The 22,852-nt window shown below is 38.1% G+C and overlaps 1 protein-coding gene across 3 annotated transcripts in view; it reads right to left on the reverse strand.

The window, feature by feature from the left end:
- DYRK1A (dual specificity tyrosine phosphorylation regulated kinase 1A) overlaps nt 1–22,852 on the reverse strand; it is an 88,877-nt gene that overhangs the window by 15,171 nt on the left and 50,854 nt on the right. For all 3 annotated transcript variants that reach the window (XM_052793871.1, XM_052793870.1, XM_052793872.1), the window contains exon 3: nt 8,913–9,118. In XM_052793871.1, the coding sequence (XP_052649831.1) occupies nt 8,913–9,118 (206 nt within the window). The remainder of the gene's footprint in view (nt 1–8,912; nt 9,119–22,852) is intronic.

Consider the following 22,852-nt stretch of genomic DNA (forward strand, 5'->3'; position numbering starts at 1 on the left):
ATGAGCAGTATCCCCAGTAAAGAGAAGGCAGAAAAAACTAAGTCACAAACCATTTCACTTGGCTAAAGCTGACTACCTGATCAGCAGACACTTACTTGAGAGCACAACCGTGCCACCAGACAAGCTCTGGCAACTTCTGTGTCTCACCCAGTGACAGTGTCAGATGGGGAGCTAGAAGAGAGGCTGGTGAGGTTAGCATGACTGGTCCCCTAGCCTGCCTCTCTCTACTCCCTCTCTTCCCAATGACAGAAAACCACAAGACAAGTTTAATCAACTCCATTGAAGAAAAGCTTGCTTCATGTATGTTAAAGCTGCTTCTACTCCCTTACTCATTATTAAGAGGGTTAGGTGACCAAGCGCTACCACACTCAGCCTTACAACTCTGATCTCCCATTATCTCATCTCATGCCATCAAATATGCTCACGCTCCTAACTCTCTTCACTTCCAAGTGCTTAATCTCATCTGCTGCCTCCTATTACAGCTAAACTGATAAGCATCCTCCTGCAGTGCTGAGGGAAGAGCACAAGCCATCAACGAAAATACTGAAACTGATTTTTGTATCATTATTGCTGAACTAATAAACGAACTGGAAAAGCGTAACTGCTCCTCTATCTTTTATGATCTTACTTAAAACTTTTAATGGTGGCTGTGCAAATAGCTCTCTTTTTGCTCAATGACCAAATTAAAAAAAAAAAAAAATCACATTGAAGTGACCCAAAAAATTCTCAGAAACAGAAGTGATAATGAGAGTTTGTGCTTCTGAAATTGGACCTGAACTCAGGTACCCAACCAGCCATACTAGAAAGCTAAGCTCACACTCTCCTCCAGTGGATGCACACACTGCAGGGGTAGGGGGGAAAGAGAGCACGAGCAGCAGTGAGAGAGCAAGATAGAGCATAAACAAACCAGAGAGTTAAAGAGAGGGGGGAAAGGCAAGACACTTCCAGTAAGCTTACTGCATCTGCGTGAGGCTGGGACTCCCAACAGGTACAAAACTCAGTGGAGCTGAAGGCTCCCAAGAAAAGGCAATTGAAAGCTTCGATGCACACCACTCCAAATACGCCCACATAACATTTTTACATCCCTGCAAGACTGCTGACTTGTGGTCTTTTTTGATTATGGAATGTTTCTCAGAGATGATGCAATACAAATTTCCCTCAGGTAATTTTAACCCAAGTCATGCCCTAGATGTTTGTTCCATTCAATTCACTTTTGGATATGCCCACTACCATCAATTTCCCTTAAGCAGGTTTACCAAATTAATTCCTTAATTCTTTTTTATTATAAGCACCAGCATTTTGTAAACATCAGGGAAGTCTGTTTTAAAGTTTCCTAAACAAACTATTTGACATTTACAAAACATTTTTGTTTCTTCCTTTCATCTGTCAAACAAATGTGAACCATCAAACAAATCACACCTAAATATGATCTCTTTCAGTTCTCTCCCACGGCACTGTTAAACAACTAAACTAGGCATCTAGTCCTAATCCAAACTGTCACTGTTACAGGCTTTTCAAATGCAAGTATTTCCTTTAAATTTCTTAATTGGACTTAAAGAGATTATTGGAACATGGGAACACTGGTAGACTTTGCTGGTAAAAGAAACCATGCTGCAGTGCATGACTACTGGCAGGGACCAGTCTCTGTCCTAGGCTGACGTGACCAGCACAGGGTCTGCATTACACAGGTTATGAGCTTTGAGGAAAGACTCTTAGTGTGGAAGAACTCCATAGTTCAGATCAACTCTTCAGATGTAAGGTTGCTCTAATTTGGGAAGGGAATTTGTAGGACAAGTATTCATGTTTATTTTCTAATTTATAAGTCAAATTTGCTTGCTTAAAAAAAAAAATCTTCTAATTTCAGCTCTGAAATAAGCAGCCTGATGCGAAAAAAAAAAAAAAATCTAATTTGTTGCTGTTCCCTAATCATAAATAATTAAATTCTGCAGGCTACACCTATGTTGCTTGCAGCCAGTACCTTATTTGAAAATTGTGCTTTTAACTGTGCATTTAGACAGTCACACATTTCTGAGGACACACTTTAACCTGTATGAACTTTTTAACAGGTCCTATTTTGCTATCCCGGGTTCATAAAGTTTTGGGTGGGAGAGGAGAAAGAATTGACCTTTTCTTCCTCCCCCTGTTATATTGCAAAATTTGTAACATTCTCTTCTTTTTCCAACATCCTTTTGGAGACTCTTGCACCCTTCTTCCTGATGATGGAAGACTATGGAACAAAGTGGTCATTATCCATTTTACACAGTAACACTCTCAAATTCTTTATCATTAGGGTAATACTGATTTCCCTTGTGGCTTGAAAGAATGCTCAACCACAAAAGAAACTAAAAAAAAAAAAAAAAGGGAAAGGAAAGAAAAAGAAAAATCCTATGGCACAAGCTTCAGTCTCTATCTGGTGGCCAGACAGCAACACTGCAACCTCAGATCTTCCTAAAGATAGAACACAAATCAAAAGATATGCTTGTATTTCAAGACCAAGAGACAAAAAACTACTTTTATTACAATTACATGTCAGTAAATGCCCATCACATTCTGACTGGTCCACACTTATGCCTCAACGGAAACAGTACGGCTACCTGGGATGGTCCCATGATGAAAATCACATTACAAGTAAGGAACTGAAATTTGATTTTCTTACCTATTAACCAAACACACATGACACAGTGCTGAGAAGCAACCTGTAACTAGTCTAAACAAAGAAGAATCAAATAAACACAAAAAAAGGCAACCAAGAGCCCCACTTACGCATATTCAACATATCTGAGACAAACCATGTTTTAAGGAAACTATGGCTTTTAACTCATATATGTTATTTTAACTAGCATAATCTTTGAGGTTTAATGAATGAAGGAACAGACAACATATTTCTCTCTCTTTGATATCTAAAAAATAGATGGCACTGTTCCTTACTAAATGCATTTTATTTTGATTACAGGAAATTCTGAGCAGATACATATATTCTGTTAATGGAATGCTTTAATTCAGATTTTTTTAAAAAAGAAAGATCCATCACCATCCACATTCATTAAAAAAGGAAAGAAAAAAAAAAAAAGAGAGAGATTCTGCTTTCATATAGTACACTCCATTTTACGAACAAAATAAATAATGAAGATTTTATAAAGGTAACTTTTAGCAAGAATTCCAATTGTAATGACCTATTTAATAGACCGCCATATTAAAGAATTGAATGAACGAGTCTCATCTCCTACACCACTTGCTATTCAAAACCCTTCTTGCATCACAATAATATAGGATAGGAAGTCAACGCTAATCCCATATTGTGGTGGGCAGCCACATAATAGATGGTGTCTCCAGAGAGTCAACAAAACAGATGTTTAATTGCTATAACCATAAGCCACAGTAACACCTTCCCGTAATATACAACAAACTTCAGACTTTTAGAAAAATGACCAAAAGAGAAAGAAAGTGTATATGCCACATAACAAAACAAGAGAAATCCAAGACTATTCTTCAAACTGACTGTACTCAGAGCCAGAACTGAATGCAGGTAGGGACAGAATTTCAGTCCAATTACTTTAATCATTGACTTGTGCTCTATGAGTATTTCCCTCCTATTCGGGCTTCCGTCCCCAAATACATAAGGTTGCTGAATAAAAGTGATATTAAGAAACAGGTAAGTTTGAAGATAAGTAAGTAAGTAAAACCAGCAAGGAAAGAAGGGTCATCTGCCAAGATTTCATCCTGCCTGATTCAGCCCAACCATTTAGGAAAAAAAAAAAAAAAAAAAAAAAAAGCAGTAGAGAGCAGGAAGAGTAAGTGAAAGGGAATGAAAAACTCCACTCTGAAATTCTTGTTGCCGGAGCATAAACACATGTTTCTAACAAATATCCAAGATAGTAAAAACATTTCTCTCACTTTCCATCTGAAATGAATTGCATGCTCACATTCATGACAGAGTCTGGTGAAGTCTGACCATCGCTAATAATAATGTTGCTGATTAGGAAGCTGAATTAACTGAACTAAGGATTTGCTACTGCCTGCTAGAACACATTAACTTTGCAATGATCTAGATGTAATCAATAAAATCGCTGGCCAACATCTGGTCAGTAAAACCTAGAATTTTGCAGGTGGTAAGTGATCTCAGATACATACAGAGAGAAAGATGTTTAGCGGTCAGCCTGACCTTTGAATTGCAGGTGCTTTGTGAAAGCTAAACTGTTGGAGTTTGTTACCAAGATCTGCTCAGGAATCTCACCTCAACTTCTTTATCAGTTAAATCAATTTTCTAATCTTTTGGACTTAACTGAAAAAAGTTTCAGGCAATCTGAGTATCCATAATGAAGATAAACATTAGCACAGCACAAAAGAAACGCTTGTTTGAAGTTGTGAAAACTTTTAAGCTCTTATCTTATATTCACATCAGGCTATGTTGAACTCTCAAGATGCAACCAGTTGAAACTGGACAAAGAAATATTACTGTTTGTTACTGCTAAAGGAGAAAGGTCTCACAGATCTCATCTTTTCTATTCACTCTAGGCCACACGCTCTTACTGCTTTCCTGAAGCTGGCTCTGGCACTCATCAGAGAGGTGAGACCACACAGCCAAGAGCAGAACCCCATCCTGCCAGCAGGCCAGGCACTTGGTGAATCACAGATTTAAAGTAAACCCTTACAATCCAGCAGTTTTGGGGAAACAAAAGCCTTTAAACTTAACTACTGAAGAAAAAAAATAAAAATGGACAGAGCTGAAAGTTTTAACTGTAATTTAAAACCTCATAAGTAAGTGGAAAAACAAAGCAATCTGGCTGGTTTTGAAGTATCTTCCTATTAATTGTTCCTTGCCAATGATAAGATGAGTAGGTTTTGGTAACCACAGCCATAAAGCAATAGGTGTAAGAGAAGATTATATAAATAATATTTTAAGGGTAACGTATAATATAAATATACATAACTTTAATATAAATTGTCATTACTGTTTCCTAACCTTTAATCTTCAACTGTGAATGATTCATAAAATACCAGAATATGGTCTGCAAGCCATTACAAATCAAAACACAAGCAGGACAAAGCAGGAATAAAAACAATAAATTAACATTCAAGGCCTCGCTTCCCCATTATTTGGTTATGAATGAAAATCATCACAGGAACTTGAACAAGACAATACTCCTCCAAAAAAAGGAGTCAGTCCTCGGTAAAAAGAAAGACACAAAAATAACCTGAAAAAAAACATAATAAGGCAGATCATCTTTGCTATTTATCAAAATAACACCGTTTACAGAAAATGCTGCTGTTCTACATGCTAAAGCTTAACAGCTACTCTTAGCAACTGACAAGCAGTACTCTTATGTATCTTGCTGCAGCCTGAAGAAATTTAGTTTCTGAGAGGAACTATTTGCTGTCTATTATTTCCAAATAAAACTTCAGCATCCCAAGAGCTGACACTTCCTCCTGGGTTTTATTTTCAAGCAAGTCAATTTTGTCTGGATTTGGACAAAATACTCTGTTTACAAAGTTCAGCAAATGTAGCAATCAAGAAAGTAACTTTTTTAACGTTTGTATTCTCGATTCCTTCAATGGAAGATTCACTCAAAGATATGCTAAGCTGCTCCACAAGTTATTTAAGAGAAGCGAGTTTATTCAAACGACGGAGTGTTTTGGAGAGGAGACGGCAGACCTTCCTCGCAAAAGGCCATTCGCCTTGCAGTAAGGCAGGCAATGCAGTGCGGCACTCTGGCCAGCAGATGGTGGCTGGAGCTCGGGAAAGAATTTTGCCGGGCGGTCCCGGCACAACCATCGCCGACCCCGGGAGAGTCCCGCTTCACCGACCCATCTGGCTACTGAGTCAACGAGGTAACGGAGCACTCTCAGAAGCAGCGGGGCTGGCAAATCGCTGTTAATCAACTGTTGGACGCCTGCACCCAAACGGGCTACTTTTAGGCTGCGGAAACTGGTAGCACCAAAGCTGACCCACTCGTCAGGCTGCTGCTGACTGCTGTGGCACTAGGAAATTCTGGGAAACTGAAGCTCAGAGACCTAACTTCTCATCTGTTTGACTGGATGCGAGACACTGGATTAAAAGGATCCACCCTTTAAGAATTACACCTCCTGTATCTGCCAAAAGTCGCCTTTTTGTTTGTCCTATTTTTTATGGCTGTATTAGATCAATCTATCAAGCCTTCTACAACAGACATTCAGCCTATTCCTTTTGCTGCCCAAGTTAAAAACATGATCTTCTCGACCATATGTACTTGAAAACATAGAAGTATGTCACCTTATGTGACTGAAGAGAGTTTGCCATTACTGAAAGGTTAGTCTGGTGTCAGAAGCTTAACAACAGACAAGCACATAACAACAGAACTAGTGGTGGGATTCCAACAGAGGAATGAAACAACCGCACGAGGACGGTTCAGAAAATGATCTCTCCCAAGAGTTTTTCAGAATTGACATATACAGGACAGAACTGCTTTTATCAAGGACAGAGAGAAGCTGCAGCATATTCAAGGCAATACCTTGAATAAAAAGGATTCCTGTAGAAATGTCATAAAGAAAGAATCTCTAAGATGTATGCATCATTTAGACATGAAAACCTAGATCACATGTGGAGTGAAAGGCAAGATGGTAGTCCACAGCAATGGAGAAATGTAAGACAGCACAAAGCCTTCAACAATAGAGGGTCACAGCTTTCATAAGAAGGAGAAGGAGAAGGAGTTACGTTTTAATCAAGATAAACTAGAGCTGACAAAAGGGCTATTGAAAGAGAAAAGAACAAGAACATTTTTTTTGCACAGAAGCAAGGTCTAGAGCAGATGATGTGACTCACTAGCATAAAGAATACTAGCTGGATTTGGTTTTGGACATTAACCAGAAATGCAGTGCAAAGGCAAAAAGCCATTGAGACTCCCCAACACAGGCTCATATAGAACCTCCATACCAACCTGGGACCTGGGAGAACTCTTTATGGGACTTAATGGGAGAAGCACAAGAACTTGAAGGAGGAAAGAGTCGCAAAAGGCAAATAGTCAGAAGACTTCAAAAAGTTGCCCACCATCAAGGTCAAGGGTGCTGGAAGCAGCTCACAAAGGATAAAGGAGTAACAATTTTGAGCTGCTTAGGCAGAAGACTATAAAGACTTCAACAACACAATTACAGTAAAATAGGCAGACGGAAGCTACAATGCAGAAAAAACAAGATGGAACTGGAAAATAAAAAAAATTGATCACTGATTCTATAAAATAGTGTTAGTGGTGCAAAGACAGCTTGACTGCCATTATCAAGGTGGCCAGCTGATCATTTCTTCATATGGGTAACTTCCAGGAGCCAACCACAGCTTTTTCCCTACATTTACATCCTCCTCTCAGTGGGCTGCATTCTTTGGTCAACAATTCTTGGCTATTCTCCAAAAAGTATTCTTCAGCTTTCTATTATTCAGCTACCATTTTAAAGCCATTGTGACCACAAACAGCAACGAATGGTGATACATCCTAAAGTTCCTTGATTCTACTTTTTGGTTTAAAAACATCAAAAACTAAGCACTAATGTACACTAAAGCTCACAAATGTGATGTCAGATTGTAATGCTTAGATAAGTACCTTGAAAGGTTTAAGGAACACAGCAACTTTTCTTAATTGGCAGACTGATTCACTAACCTCATTGTGGAGGTTTGGGGGGACATTTAACCTAAAAAAAGTCACATAAAATACCTGAGTAGATTTCTCAAGCTAAATACTATTATATATCTGAGCAGATTTACTTTTCCTACCGAGTGGCTCTCATGGAAGTAAAAACATCCTTTGCCAGCTCCATTCACTTTGCCGTTCTTCACAGAGCCCTAGTCATTACAGATCTCCAAATCCTAGTATCAAACATCCTGGCACTTCAGTTTGACCATTCTCATCCTCTCTAATCCTTCCCTCTTTCTGCGTAAGTGCCTTCCTACAGAGCAATACCAACAGAGCATCTCTTGATGGTACTGTAGATTTTTCTACCAAAGCCACCTTGAACACAAGAACAAACCTGAATCTGGTAGCAGCAAAAGACTTCACTCTCCATCTTCTTTAAGTGGAACATGCTTCATCAGCCTGCACCAAATTTTGAAGCTCTGACTTACAGACTTCTGGATTTTAAGCTTTGAAACCTATCTGTGTTCACGTCTCCACAGCTGGGCTGTGCAATTTTTAAGAAAGCAACAGAATTCCCTCTTAAACAGGGCAGTACTAGCTCTTGGGGCTAGCAACCTCGCACTATTAGTTAGGAAGCTACTTCAGCAGTTCTAGCAACTCAGAAGCAGTATGGAAGAAACACTGATCTTGAAAGCTCAAAAGCATCCATAATCATCATAATCCTTGTGTTCATTTCACCTCCTTGCAATAGTAAGTAGTAAATTAGCAGTAGCAAAACCCCAATGATAGCATAGCTTTAGATTTTGCTTTTCTTTTTAAAAAAAAGTGTGTCTTCCTTAATAAAATGTGTCTGTTGTGCAAACCTCTCTATTCCAAATACACTAACCAGTGACTCTGCATTAAAACACTGTCCATTAGAACAAGTAATAAAGCAATCGCATTCTAACATCAAACAGCTCTAAAAAAAAAAGCTACTATTAAACTCCCTTTCCAACTCTCCACTTGGACAATCTTTCTCCCCTCTCACTGCAAAAATGTTAGAAGTAGAATAATCACAATAAATACGTACCAGATGTTTAAAAACAACTTCCAGAAACTTACTCGTCCACCCATCCTTGAAGAGTCAGGAGTTAATTAGTTCAAAAAAAAACCCCCCAAAAACCAAAAAAACACAGGAAAACCCAAACCAAAACAAACAAACAAAACCCCCAACAAACCACAAAAGCATATGCCCTGATCCTGTAATTTATGGGTGTATAATATACTTAGAGAAAGAATTATTGTATCTAAAATGACTTTTTTGTTATCACTTACCTGGTTTGTTAATGTTAAAGGTTGCTGAATCTGGTCAGCATATGATAAGGCAGAAACCTGTTGGTCATTTATGTTCTGCTGCCGACGATCACTGTACTGCTGATGCGAATGGGACATCTGTCCAGCCATCTGAAGGCCAGCAGCATGGAATGAAAACGATGGTGCAAGCCGAACAGATGAAGGTTTGCATGCTGAAGTCTCTCCTCCTGCAAAGACAACGGGAGTTTTTAATGCAGTTAATGGCTTGAAAGTATTCATCTCAGCCTCCATCTCCTTACAGAGCTTATAAACACTAATAGTTTCACCATTTTAACATACACAAGTTTTCATACACAATGAACCCAGAAATCATCCTCACATAAAGATTACCTAGCTGAACTGCTTCTTCCCATTTCATTGTGACAAATTATTAATTAATTGTTTATTCCTATTTACACTTAACATTCCTTTTCTAACATCTTCACCTATTTGTCATAACTCAATCTGAATTTGAGAGGGTTTATTTTCAAAGATATGAATTTTGTGTATGGATTCCATGAAAGCCAGAAAAACACACAATTTCTGCCCTTCAAGGTTGCTCACTGCAACTTTCTGGACAGACTGTACCAAAACAAAAGAAAAGCTAGTGCCCAGCCTCAGCAGCTCATCTTCCCTGGCCTCAATGTTTATGCCTTCCTACAAACTGCTTAGCTCACTAGCCTACATTTTTAACTTCCACCCTTCTTCCAAAGCACAATGTACTTCAACTCAGCTTTCTGACTCCTACAGCTGAGTTTCATCAAGCTATAGGTAGCAAGCACTGTAACCTGAATTAATTCCTTTTTGGGAAGGTGAAATCAGACTGCAAGAAGCAACTGCAAAGCAACTGCAAAGCAAGAGACAAACAGAACACTTGGTGTCAAGTTGCAGGAGAATGGCAAACTGTATGTCCAAAGTACTAGACTCCATAACATCCTGAAAAATGCCAAATTCCACAAATTCCCTCTAACCGGGACAGATCCTGTACCTCTCAACTCTTGTTTCAGCCAAATGTCAGATGGTATTTAATTGGTGCATAGTCCATTTGTATCTTCACTGTCCTCTAACAGTGGAGGACAGATTAAAGTACCATTTGGTTTTCTTTGTTTGCTAATGAAAGTTTAGCATGTTCCGCATTTAACATCCATCCTTTTGCATTTTGCTGACTATGCCAGAGGGGGGAAATTCTCTAAATGGTTGCCATATTGGCACAACATAAGAGACAGAGCAGGATGGCACAAGTAGCCAGGCACACTGAAGCCAACATTGCACTCAAGGAATAAGTGTGGAATCAGAAGCTGAAATCTGGAAGCAAAATTATTGGTAAAGATTAAATTTAGAAGCAAGATGTGAAATAATTAAGCACCCAACCCAGTAAGGGAAATCTCCATTTCCTTTACAATCAAAACCTTGCAAGAAAATATAATCAGTAGAAAACAGTAGATGAACACCACCCATCAATTTGACTTTCTTAAGAATAACTGACTGCTCAATTTGCCATCTATTCTAAGTTAAGAAAAATAAAATATTGAAAATGATACTGCATCATTGATTCAGCACCTAGCAGAGCAGTAGAAGAGCCACACGGGATGAAATTAAACACCATTTTACATTAAGATCATTTTAGAAAAACATATTCAATTTAAAAAGTCAAAATAATATTCAAACTATTTAAACTATAAGAAAGCCTATATATATAGTATAAACACTAGTGCTTTAAAAGGGGTGAAGTAAAATTGTACAGTGAAATACTCACTGACAGATCACTGGTATTTTTCTCCAGCGTTAACAATTCAGGACTACTAAAAGACTAACAGAATAAACTGCTCCAGAAAATGAACTGGTTGTCCGCAAGCACCCACATATTTTCACTATGTTTCATTAGATCTTCAAACATTTTACTTAAAAATAAATAAATAAATAAATAAACACCACACAAAAAAACCCCAAACAAAACCAAACAAACAAAAAACCAAAACACTCAAACCTTCATGAAATAACTAATATCCTTTTTTCATGTGCATTCTGGTGCCTCTGGTAACATGATAAAGTATCAGGATGACCTTACAAATGGAAATAAAATAAAGAAATTCCTGACCTAAAATCATTATAAGCTAAGTCAACTTAACATTGCACAGAAAATTACTCTAACTCTTCTGTAAAATGTCCATTAAAAACTGCTTTGCGATTGTTAACACAAATACAGTGTAAACTAGTAAGCTCTGAAATTGTCCTCCAGCATTTAAAGATACAGTGAAAATTTGTGCTAAATATCCGAGTGTAAACGTTTTAAAATACTTGCATCTTTTTCTGTTTTCATTTCAAGTAATATCTCAAGTTCACCTATGAATTGGGCAACAGATGGTTGCCTTCTTTTTTAAATTTAAAATGATGTATTATGAACTTCACAAGTTCACATTTAAATATGGGGGAAAATATGTGCAAAGATTGTAATGCATCAGCTGATCTCTCTGAAAGATATCATGGTCCCTTTATATATTAATACATCTATCACTTAGATCATGTAAAAACTGGATATAATTTTTTTGCCTCACTACTGTATTTTCTTAATATCTAAACTCCATTTTTACTAGAGAATCATAGTTAATCTTCCATCTATACAACTTGGTAAATTTAGTGTACGTTTACTTTTCAAGATACATTGAACACTCTTGTAAGAATGGGTGAACACATGTAAGACATTATTTGGTGTGTCTACTTTCTGCTCTTTTAATTTCTGCTGATTTTCTGCTTAACCTGGAAAAAAAAAATAGTCTCACTTAGCAACATGATGGTGACTGAATTAAAAGTGAAAACAATATTTAAATCAGATAGTCAAAAAATACCATTAATTCTAATTTGTAGAGCCAATTACTTTAAAGGTTTTATTTCTTGTATTTTTTTTACCCCAGGCCAGTTTCCCAATAGCATACTAAATATCTAGCAAATTAGGTAAATTAATAAAAACAAATTTTATTTAAAAAAAAATTCTGCACTTGCACATGTCCCTAAAAAAGCAGAAAGCTCACATATATACACACAAAAAAACCAGTAGCATGGAGTTCTCATTTACAACTTGACTTCATAGTATCTTCTGACACTCAAAAGATCACAACAAATCTGAGGATAAACTGAAGAATGCACTACACACACTTTAAAAAAAAAAAAAAAAAAAGAAGAAAGGAAGTAGAAAAGGATTAGAAGTATTAGAAGTATAATTATCCCACAAAAGAACAGTTGTTAATACCAATGTTTCAGTTCAGCTTTAAACTTTCCACACTTGCACACCCTTTCTCTCCTGAGTCCACTAGCAGGACAATAAGGCTGTAGCTTTCCTGGTTTTCCAAACTGACAATGGTCAGCTGGACCAACTCAGTTAATTCAACAGCAATGCCCCAGAAAACAGAGCTTCATGATTTATAACAAGGCAACTGGACTACAGAATCACAAAGAAAACTCCTCTAAGAACCACAGTTTGACAACTAACTTATTTTATTAATTCAATTTAAAATTTTTGGGAGATTCAATGTTTGTGATTAACAAGCAGTTACGTATTTGCTTGGAGGGAAGTCATACACAACCTATGATGTCAACACACATGAATCAAAACTGCATCCAACAAGAAACTTTTTATAAACCACTGTTCTTTGGTAGAAATGTAAACCAGTTTCACAGAGCAGCACTGAATCTCAGAAAAAGGGACATTATTAAACACAAGAGCCAGACTAGAGTCTCATGATGTGAAGTCTGTTACAAGTAGATGGATGGAAATTGGCTAGCTCATACAGCATGTTCTTACACCAAACAGAAAGGTATTTTAATAGTCTCTGTGAAGATGGTGGTATCAACCCTTAACCATGTTAGCAATGAGCAAGAACTACCTGGGTCAAAAGTTTAAGAACTGTAGCTACAAGGCTCTGAAAGATCAGCAGCCAAGTAATTTCATCTTTACGATTTCTTACTGTCACTGAAATGGAGACACAGGAGTTCACAGATATCTGTTGCTGAAAGCAGTCTTAGCTATCAACAAAAACAAGTAGTGTTCAGGATACGGTCCCTGATGAAATACCTGCCCTTGCCACATTTCAGACTTCGTTCCATGATATGTGCAATCCTACCCCGGTACATCTAATCCCAAGAGAACACTCATAACTTACTATTACGAGCCAAGAAACACCTAATGACACGTTAGGAAGAAATGAGGGGAGAAAGAAGAATTGGCTAGAATAGCAATCTTGACCTCCTTTAGTTTTAGGCCGAGGAGTCAGTCAGCTATAGAAATAGGAACATTTGTGTACACCCATTAATTGAGGTTCACAGAACCCCTGGTGGCTGAAGTTCATTTTGAAAGCTCTAGACATTCAAAAAAGTAAGTGATCTACTGACCACCATGGGAGCACTAAAATCCACAGGAGCTCGTTACCATGCCACATCCTTAACTTCTACAGAACAGAAAAAAAAAAAATCTAAGGAACAAGGTCTAGTTAATCATCAATCTTTCTTTCTAACCACTGTAAATTCAAAGGATTACATGTTGTGAAGCACCTGGGGAAGGAAACAAAGTGACAGAAAACAAAAGTATGCCAAGATCTCTATGCATGAAGTACATTAAAGGAAGAGATTACAGATTGGGAGTGGGTAGAATTATCTTGCAAATGGGCCTTACCTAATGTATTAGTTCAGGGAATGGCATAAAAACATACACCTTTGTGTATATTTGCAGTTTAAGTTGTTACAGGTTACAACAAACATTTATTTGCCTGTGATAAGGCTAAATCAGAACTTGTCATAAAGAAGGTCCAGCTACAGAAGGTATCCCTTATTTCAGCCTTGAAAGCGTATGTCCCTTTTATCCTACAGTCATGAATGTAACAGCTCTTTTGAAGTGAAGCTAGAATACTGCATTTCGTTAGTGACATTCCATACACCATAATAAGCAAAATATAAACGGTAACAATAGTAACTTCTTGACTTTTGTAAATTTACTGTCTCTGGAAAGTAACAAGTGCGGAAGAAGTGAGCATTAATAAAATGCTACACTACTGTATGAGCAAAGCACTGTTAACTATAACCAGAAGAAAATGTTTAAAAGGGGACCAATAGCATGAATATGATGATAGAGAAAACTTAAATTATAACCTCAAAAGAAGTTCATAACTCAGAACTATCTGAAAATACAGATACTGCAAAAATGGATTGCCCTATCATATGGAAGAAGGTAGGGTTTACTTCTTTAAAGCATCATCTTAACACAGTGGAAGAGCGTAAGTTCAAGAACTATTTCTTTATTTGGTGAGGATGGGAAATACTTCCCTTATTCAAAATAGTGGGTTTTTTTTAAATTACTTCTCCAAGTATCAAAGAAATTAGTAACTCAAAGTAGAAAAATACTTGAGATGGTAGCTATCGAACAGTCTATAAATGAACTACAGTTGGTTTAATATTGGAAAATTTTTGGTATGATTTTGCACAGATAATTAGAAACTCAATGCAGTTTCAAAATTCAATTTCCTACCTCATCCATTTTAGATTCTGTTATTGCCATTTTGACATAAGTCTACATAACTATTTAGACATTACCTCCTGCCAAAAAAAGTATCATAAGGTAACCAAATGGTGCAATGCATTGCTGGTCGCCTCCTTTCAATGTAAAGCAAGGCACAAATATTCACCGATTGAATGTAAAGAGTTGCAGGTGACTGTGTGCCACCCCAAGAGTGGATCGTTGTTTCTGAAAAAAATCTGTGTATCGTGGTCATTTAAATTTAGTATCTAAGAATACAAGAATTTCAGCTGAAGTTTTCCCTACAGCTGGGCCACTGTAAAGTCTCTTCTCTGGACAAGACTGAATGATGGAAACTGGAAACCATGCTACAGCCTTTCCCACAGTCACTGACTGAACACTGGAACAGCTTGCCCAGAGAAGCTGTGGATAGCACATCGTGGGAGATAACTCAAAACTCAGCTGGTCACCGTACTGGGCAACTGGCTCTAGGTGGCCCTGCTTGAGCAGGGGGGAGGTTGGACCAGGAGACCTCCAGAGGTCTCTTCCAGCTTCCAACATTCTGTGATCCTGCGCCACAAATGTCAGCACAAAGTAAGCGACAGGATTTCTCTCTTTGAATCGGGGAGTTGTTAGGTCAGTTCCTCTGTCATGTGGAACTGCATCTGAAAATCCCCATAGCACTTAGATAGTTATTTTGCACTTCTGTCACCCAACTCATCAAATATATACTCTGCTTCTTAGGGTATGCATGCAACACTCTCTGTCCCTCTGTCACAGTTCTACCAAAGTATTCTATTTAGGTATACCCATATTGAAGGATAAAAAAGGAGACAAACTCAGACATTAAAATCATTAGAACATTAAAAGAAGTGACATTTCCTTAATATTTCTTCACACCCACTTACTTCACACTTAAAAATTAAAACCAAAAAGGACCATTGTAACACTTCTGACCCTATGAGTTATACAAGCTTGCCTTCAAGACTAACAAAAGCATCTTCCAGTGCAGCAGCTGATCTTGATTTCATGACACTGGGACATAAAGAGTTCTCTACTTGTTAACATAATCTATGCAACAGCCTTAAAAATATTTCACTGTCTATTGACTGTTGTGCAAGGTGAAGTACGTACAAGCAGTGAAAGTCACACCAGCATTCTACTTCATACTTTTAAAAGTTCAAATGTAGTCATTCCCCATGTTTGAGAACTCACCACTAACCTGCCATCTGGGTAGCTGATTTCTTTTAAAATTATAACAACTTCATAGTCCCTTCTGTACCTAAGTCCTCTGCATCTGACTTCCAGGCAGTGATTACTACTTCCGCAGAATGCTTTGGCTGTTTCCTAATAAAGTCACTGTCCCCATTTTCCCACCTCTTTGTTCAACTCAGCTCAAAGAAGAGGCAGAATTTCTTATCGGATCCATAAATTAAAGACCTGTAAAGTATGGTACAATAGCATTTAACTGGCAGAAATAATGCAGAACTAAACAGGAATCAGTGGCAATATTCCTTGGGGGTTTATCCTGCAGTGTGGGGTCATCTCACTTTGAAGTATGAAACTTTCTCCTCTGCAGAACTCATCTTCTTTCCTTCTCTTTGCACTGCTAGAACTTTTCTTCCTATTCTTCAACGTTTCCCTATAAAGATCATTGCTTTGACCTTAACTGTTTTGAGCTTTCTTTCACCTCCTCTCCCTCCTGCCCCATCCTCCCTTTCCCTATTCCATCGCTGCTATCTACTATTTGGGTCATTCAGCAACATGCAGAAGTATTCCATCTCAGCGATATGTTTGCAGCTGAATGAGAACCTGCCAGAAAACACGACCAGAGAATAAAAGTGTGAACTGTACCATTCACCACAATGGGTATTCTCATTTCAACACTCGGAGTTCAAGAGCTTGTGGGCCTATACCACATACCAAGTATGGTAGTTCCTGGTACTGCACATGACCGGTTCAGACTTTGAATCTTTTTATTTCTGATCCCTGCTATGCCACCACAAATGTAGGCATCCACCTTCTTGGTTTTTTGTGGTTTTTTTTTTCCTGTATTCAAATTACTGAATGTGAAAACAACCAAATGCCTACTCAAAGAAAATCCTGTATTAGTTGAGGAACTGTACAGCCCTCCTCCTTCACATAAGATCCACCTTTTTTTGTTAATAGTTCTGCAGAGTTCTGGTCAACCTTGTTTTTCAAAATCCATGCTTGGAAAAGTTCTCAGTACCAATGAGCATTATGATACCTCAGCTACTATGTTGACTGTACCTCTAAGAACCAAGTCTGGAAAAGTGAGAAGACTGATCTCTGCATTGCTTTAATATCCAACCACCTCTGCATTGTATCAGCACATCCTAAAACAGACAGTGAGCAATTAACAATAGAGACAAACACTTGTATCTTGAGAACTCTCTGTCCAAATAAACCCACATTTAAGACAAGTTAGACCTACACGAGTTCTGCCTAAGCATAATAAATGTCAAACACTTGGGATTGTAGAGTTTAGAACAATCATCTTTTAAGCAATAAGCAAATGCCAACCTGAACTCTAAGTGAACTACTGCTCTACTGAAACACTGCTTTGCCTATTGTCCTCATGCACTGCATTTAAAATGACTGCATGAGAATGTGAAGGTACATGGACTTCACTCAGCTTGCTCTGGAATGAGGAAAGCTGTGAGAGAATCCAGGGAACAAAGGGAAATTACCTGCAGCAGCTACTGTAGAACAAACAACTCCGTTATAAATATCCCACACTAGTTCCTCCTCTGGAGGAACTATATTATTGTAGAGGAATTATATTATTAAGAATGGCTACTTCAGAAGCTAATCTACAATAACTATTCAGTCAACTTCCCTGTACAGAAATGCTAAACACTACTTTCTCTCAACACAAAATTAAGTCCTAAACTTAGAAACAACCACACTCTTAAGTTCTGCTCACCAGGCCGATACACCCCCCCCACAGAATCCTCCTGCTTGTGCTCCTTCTTAGTGGAGTAAGCTGAGGAGAAGACGAAGTGCTTACGAGGTGACATAACATCACTTCTGGGTGCTATCTTTCCCAACAGTTTGCAGACCTTTGACATGACTTGTCTGTCATGTCTGGTCATATGGCTGAGATGGAGCAAGAAACCTGGAGCAAAGACAGGCCAAGAGTGGGCTTCATTAACTGTTCTGACAGTGTTGCACCTACCTTGGCTATCCTCTTCCCTGGATGAGCTGTAGCAGGAGGTGGACTTTGGACAGGACTTGCACGCATGCACTTTATTGCTTTTGTGCAGTAAGGCCTGTACGCAGGGGACACTAGTTCCCTCTGCTGTAGAAATACGGTGGCCAAGACCTGTGATGGGGAGAGATTGTAGTATGTATCTCTCCCTAGCCACTTCAGAAATCTGGTACCAGAAAGACTAAATGCCACCACTCACTATAACACCCCCCCCCCAACAAAAGAAGGAAAATCCTAAAACTCATGAGCAACTTGTGATTTAATCCACTGGCAACACTATATAAACCTATATTTCATTAACATATAAACATTACTTTGAGTATACTCTGGAGAATCTTAGAACTAAGAAAATTTTGTGAAAGTGAAACTACTTTTTTTATAAATGAAGCTCAAGATTGCCAAAATTCTGCTAAAACCTACAGGAAACACAAGTACTCTAGCTTTCAAAACCAAAACCTTAAGCTCTACAAGAACTCTACTTTCACATTTCTATTATTGAGAAGCAGGCTGCCTAAGAGCACATCTGAAAAAAATCTACAACCCCACAAGTGAACAGTGAGAACTGAACCTATGTACAGGCCTTCACATAGACCAGAAGCCTCCACCTAGGTATACGCTGGACTGAAAGAACATTAAAATTGAAAAGTACTGTGCACAGAAGTTAGGAAACACCAGAATACTTCCACAGTTTTAATTTAGTGCCTCCATGTAAATAAATTAGGATACTATTTAGTTACATGAATACCCTATTTATTTTAAGGGACAGAATGGAAGTAGTGCTCACTGAATAGGTTGCCATACAATAGATCTTTTTATTTTCATTGTATTTAAAATAATATCCCTTGACACTCCTCAGACTGCGCTCCAAATAAAATTATTACTGTCTGCATATATATTCTATAGAGCAGGCGTTGGTTTTGTACCCATGGAGTTCACAAACAACCATTTACTTCTGCAATATTCTTACAAGAACAGATTTTATTCTATCCTGCAGAAAAACAGGGAGACACAGGTTAAACACAAGAGAGTACCATGATTTTAAATTTCTAATTTTGTACATATAGAATCTGAAAGACTTTGCAAAGACAAGGAACACACAGTAGTAGGCAAATCTCTGTTTTACAGAGGTCCACAGAGGAGCAGGAAGTTAGGTTTCAATAATTTGGGAAAAGTAAACCAAATAAATGAAAGAGGTCTGAAATGGATGTTCATTTCTGCTCACAAACAAAACCAAACAAGAAGGGGTAACTTGATTCATGTTGGACCAAGTACTGAAAAGTAGCACAGTTCTTTCAAGCAACGGAGCACTAACATAGGAATTACTCATTTATCAAACGAAAGATCCATTCAAATCAGTGTCCTGCCTCTGAAAGTAGCCAACAGCAGTCATCTTGGAAGAGAACAGAGCGAGCATATAGCAGTAGGTGCCAGGCCTATTCATTCATCTAGTCTCCAGTCCAGGAATTACATGATGCATAGTCCTTGTGAATAATGTGTATATATACATATGTATCATGCATCCTCTTCTTCCATAGACCTGCTGAACCACTTTTTGCATTTCATCTTTTAGCATCCAGATCGCATGGCAAAAGACTCCACAGCTTACTCACAGGCTGCATTAAGCACCACCCCCTTTTGTTTGTTGTGAACTTGCAGTTTTCATCTGATGGCCTCTGCTGAATAGTAACAAAAATTAAGGCTGCCCTCCTGCAAAGAGGCAATGATACTGACATGAAGAAATGAATGAGAGGCTTCACATCAGCAACTTTGTTTATTCTACTGTTGGGGGTTGGTTTTTGGTTTGTTTTTTTTTTTAACCTCCCTCTTGACACACTGCCTTCATGTTATCCTCTAGGAGAGGACATTCTAGTATTTAGAGAAAAAGAAACATTCTCAACTGTGCAACTGTATACGTGCCAACATACTTATTACTGAAGGTTTTATCTTTTCGTAATACACAATCACCTTCTTCAGAAGTTTTCCTACCACATTGTAACTCTGTCCAACTCTTCATCACAAACCTGTTGCTTGAGAAACACTGGTACAATTCAAGTACTTTGGCTGATGATTCAGTCCAACATGGTATTTATATTATGCCAAATGAGTAAGTGAAACTGAATAGCTGAGCAATCAATACTTACTGAATATTTAATAAACCATATTTAAAGAAGAGAACTAACATTTGCTTTAAAACTGAAAAAAAAATTATTAAAACACTCAAAAGAATAAAACACTCATTTTTCAGAGGGAACCAATGCTGGTGAAAGTGTGCCAAGACTAGGGTTCTGATACTTCTTTTTTCTCTCCCCCTAAAAATTTATGTTTATTTTATGATTTTATGCGATTATGTCTAGGGTTATACGGTTTATAAGTTTTCTAATTTAGTGCCATTTAAAAAGAGAACAGGAAGACAGGGGAAAATGGGAGATCTACTTTTCTTATGATCATGGTGAAAGTTCGTAACAGCTCTTAAAATAGAAACAAAGGATGAAGTGTGAATATTATTCCAAACAAAGGTTTAAAAACAACTACTTAATTCCAACTATGTAAGCATATTTAATCTAGGTGAAAGGCCCACACCTGTCCTTCAGCTCCCAGTGCAACCTGTGAAAAACACAAATGCAAATACAAAAACACTGTTTATAGAGAAAGTTCTGTCAAATTCAGTAAGTGAAAAAAACATAAAGGAAAAAAATACGTTCTGTTTAAAAGTCACGGTAATTTCATAATACAGACAACAGAAATGTAGTGACATGAAGTTTAAATTGATGTGATTTTACGGAAGTTGTTCCATTAAACATGCTATAAAAGAATCTCTACGCTCACTTTTCGGAAGGCTTCAAGCAAACTCCACTTCAAGTACACACGAATTATATTTTATCTGCTTCTAAAATGCACTAGAAATCATGAAGTTTCCCTATTAAGAGGCAATGTTTGCTTTACTCAAGAGCAATTAGATTTACCTCTGCTGCCAGTTTTCTGAAGGTTTACAAAACAGTCAAAAAATTAAAAAAAAAATTAAAATTCCACCCAAGTAAAAATCAGATTTAATCATAGGCTGCTCTGTAACAGTAAGCTTTGGTCTTCATGGTGAGAGCGACTTGTAAACAGCTGCCAACTATTGCTCATCTGAACTAATGCGCTCCAATGTTTAGTTTAAAAACCAAAACTTGTTTAGTCCTAAAATATAAGCATTAAATCATGAGAATGCTGTCTCTTCTCTTGGTATTAAAGTACCAATTAATCAAGATTTTTTAAAATTAAAAAAATATTTTGTGCACAGATGTTTTCAAAAAATATTTCACAAAAAAACAGTTGTCATAGAACCACTTTTACCAAAATTTCAATTTCAACTGAACTCAAAGGAAACCAAATTTGCTGACACCAGGGTTATACCTGGTCAAAAATATGCCAGTGAAAGTAATTTCCACCATTACTAGTAAATGCTAGGTGGTATCAAACCCCAGACATATATTGGTACCTATGCTAAGGAGAAAGGGGCAGGGGAAGAACACAGAACCCGTATAGATGGATTTACTCAGTTAAATAATTCATTAACCCTACAGTCAGTTTTACTGAGTTGGACCGAAAGAATGTGAGTAGTTATGCAAAAAAAGCCCACAATTTGGACAGCTAAGGAAGACAGAGGGAGGGGCTGGGGAAGAGGAAGACTGAAAAAGGTAAACTAATCCACGATTTAACTAACAGGAGAAAAAGCAGGTTTGGAAAGCAGGAAAAAAAAGAAAGAAACAGACACAGATCAAGCAACAGAAACATTTTAAAATGAGATTTCCCAGTATTCTTAGGCAGGAATGATAAAAAGGACAGAAGAAAATCCAGACTCAACTGTTACAGCTGAGGTGGGGTTTGCTTTTTGGTTTTGGTGGGTTTTGGTTTGGTGGGGTTTTTGGTGGGGTTGGGTTTTGGGGGGGGGGGGGGGGGAGACATGTGAATACACCATTTTTAAAAGCCAAGTGTGTATTCTAGAAATAGATTATTCTATATTCACACCAGCTACAGATATGTATCTCAGATACGAGGTTATTGCATTTTAGGAAGTACTGATATTAAAGCTGACTTTATTAACGTTCCACATAGCCATGCTTTCTGCATAAATCTGGTTACTTCCATACAAGCCACTTTAATAAAAAAAAAGTGGAGAAAGAGCGAGAACAGCCCAGCCCTCTTCCATCTATGCAGCACTCTTTCCTGGTTTCAAGCTATTCCAGTGAAGATTATTTTTAATTAACGCGGTGTAGATATACACAGATTTTTTAATACACATACACACGCACACACACACACATACATTCACGCGGCCAATGCAGAGAGAGGGCGAGATTGAACAGCAATTAAATCCTCCTTTCGCTTCTGTTCTAAAATCTGTGCCTGCCCGCAGTACGCGGGCGCTGCTGCAGATCATTAACTGCTCATTTATCAACGCCGCTCACCAGGCAACACAATGCAGCAGAACGGCGCGCGGAAACCACCCCGAACCCCAGCAACAGCGGGTAATTAGCATAGCCTACCACTAAAACCCCTCCGCCTGATTGGGCGAGTTCGTCAGCCAAGTGGCCAATCAAAGGGGGCTATGCAAATCGCAGCCCTCAGTTGCCAGGGTAGAGCTGCTGCCTATTGTCCAATCGGAAAACAAGCAATAAACAAGAAATGCGATTGAGCTTTGTCACATTTTCAAGTTGTTGTTAACACTTTCAAGTTTAAAGCAAAATTAGCTCCATCTACCGAGGATTAGACTCATGTTCTACATTTCACCCCCACAGCAAGGGCAGGGCGATGCAGTAATGATACACGGGGATTAGAGCTAAGCGCTGCATTAGGATTTAAACTTCCCTTCCCGCAAAATAGCTCTGCTCCGGGACGGCCTGAAGAATGCATTTTGAAGGGCTGAGATGCTAAAATAGCTGAAGAAGATCGTATTCAAACGCTCTCCAGCCTGATACCTCTCTGCTAGGATTCCTCAGAGGGTTTTACACAATAGTTAAGAGCAGGAAAGTTCCCTAGATCCCCTAACTAGATCACCTTGTAAAATTACATGGGCTGCTATACTGTATCGGGAGGTAGTACCTGCTACTTGTATATCATTCCCTTTTTCACAGGTACTAAATTTCTGTTTGTTTGTTTTTAAGGAAGAGGAAAAAAAACACTAAAGACAGAACATCCTTCATT

The sequence above is a fragment of the Harpia harpyja genome, chromosome 8 (assembly GCF_026419915.1).
Source record: "Harpia harpyja isolate bHarHar1 chromosome 8, bHarHar1 primary haplotype, whole genome shotgun sequence".
Classification (NCBI taxonomy): Eukaryota; Metazoa; Chordata; class Aves; order Accipitriformes; family Accipitridae; genus Harpia; species Harpia harpyja.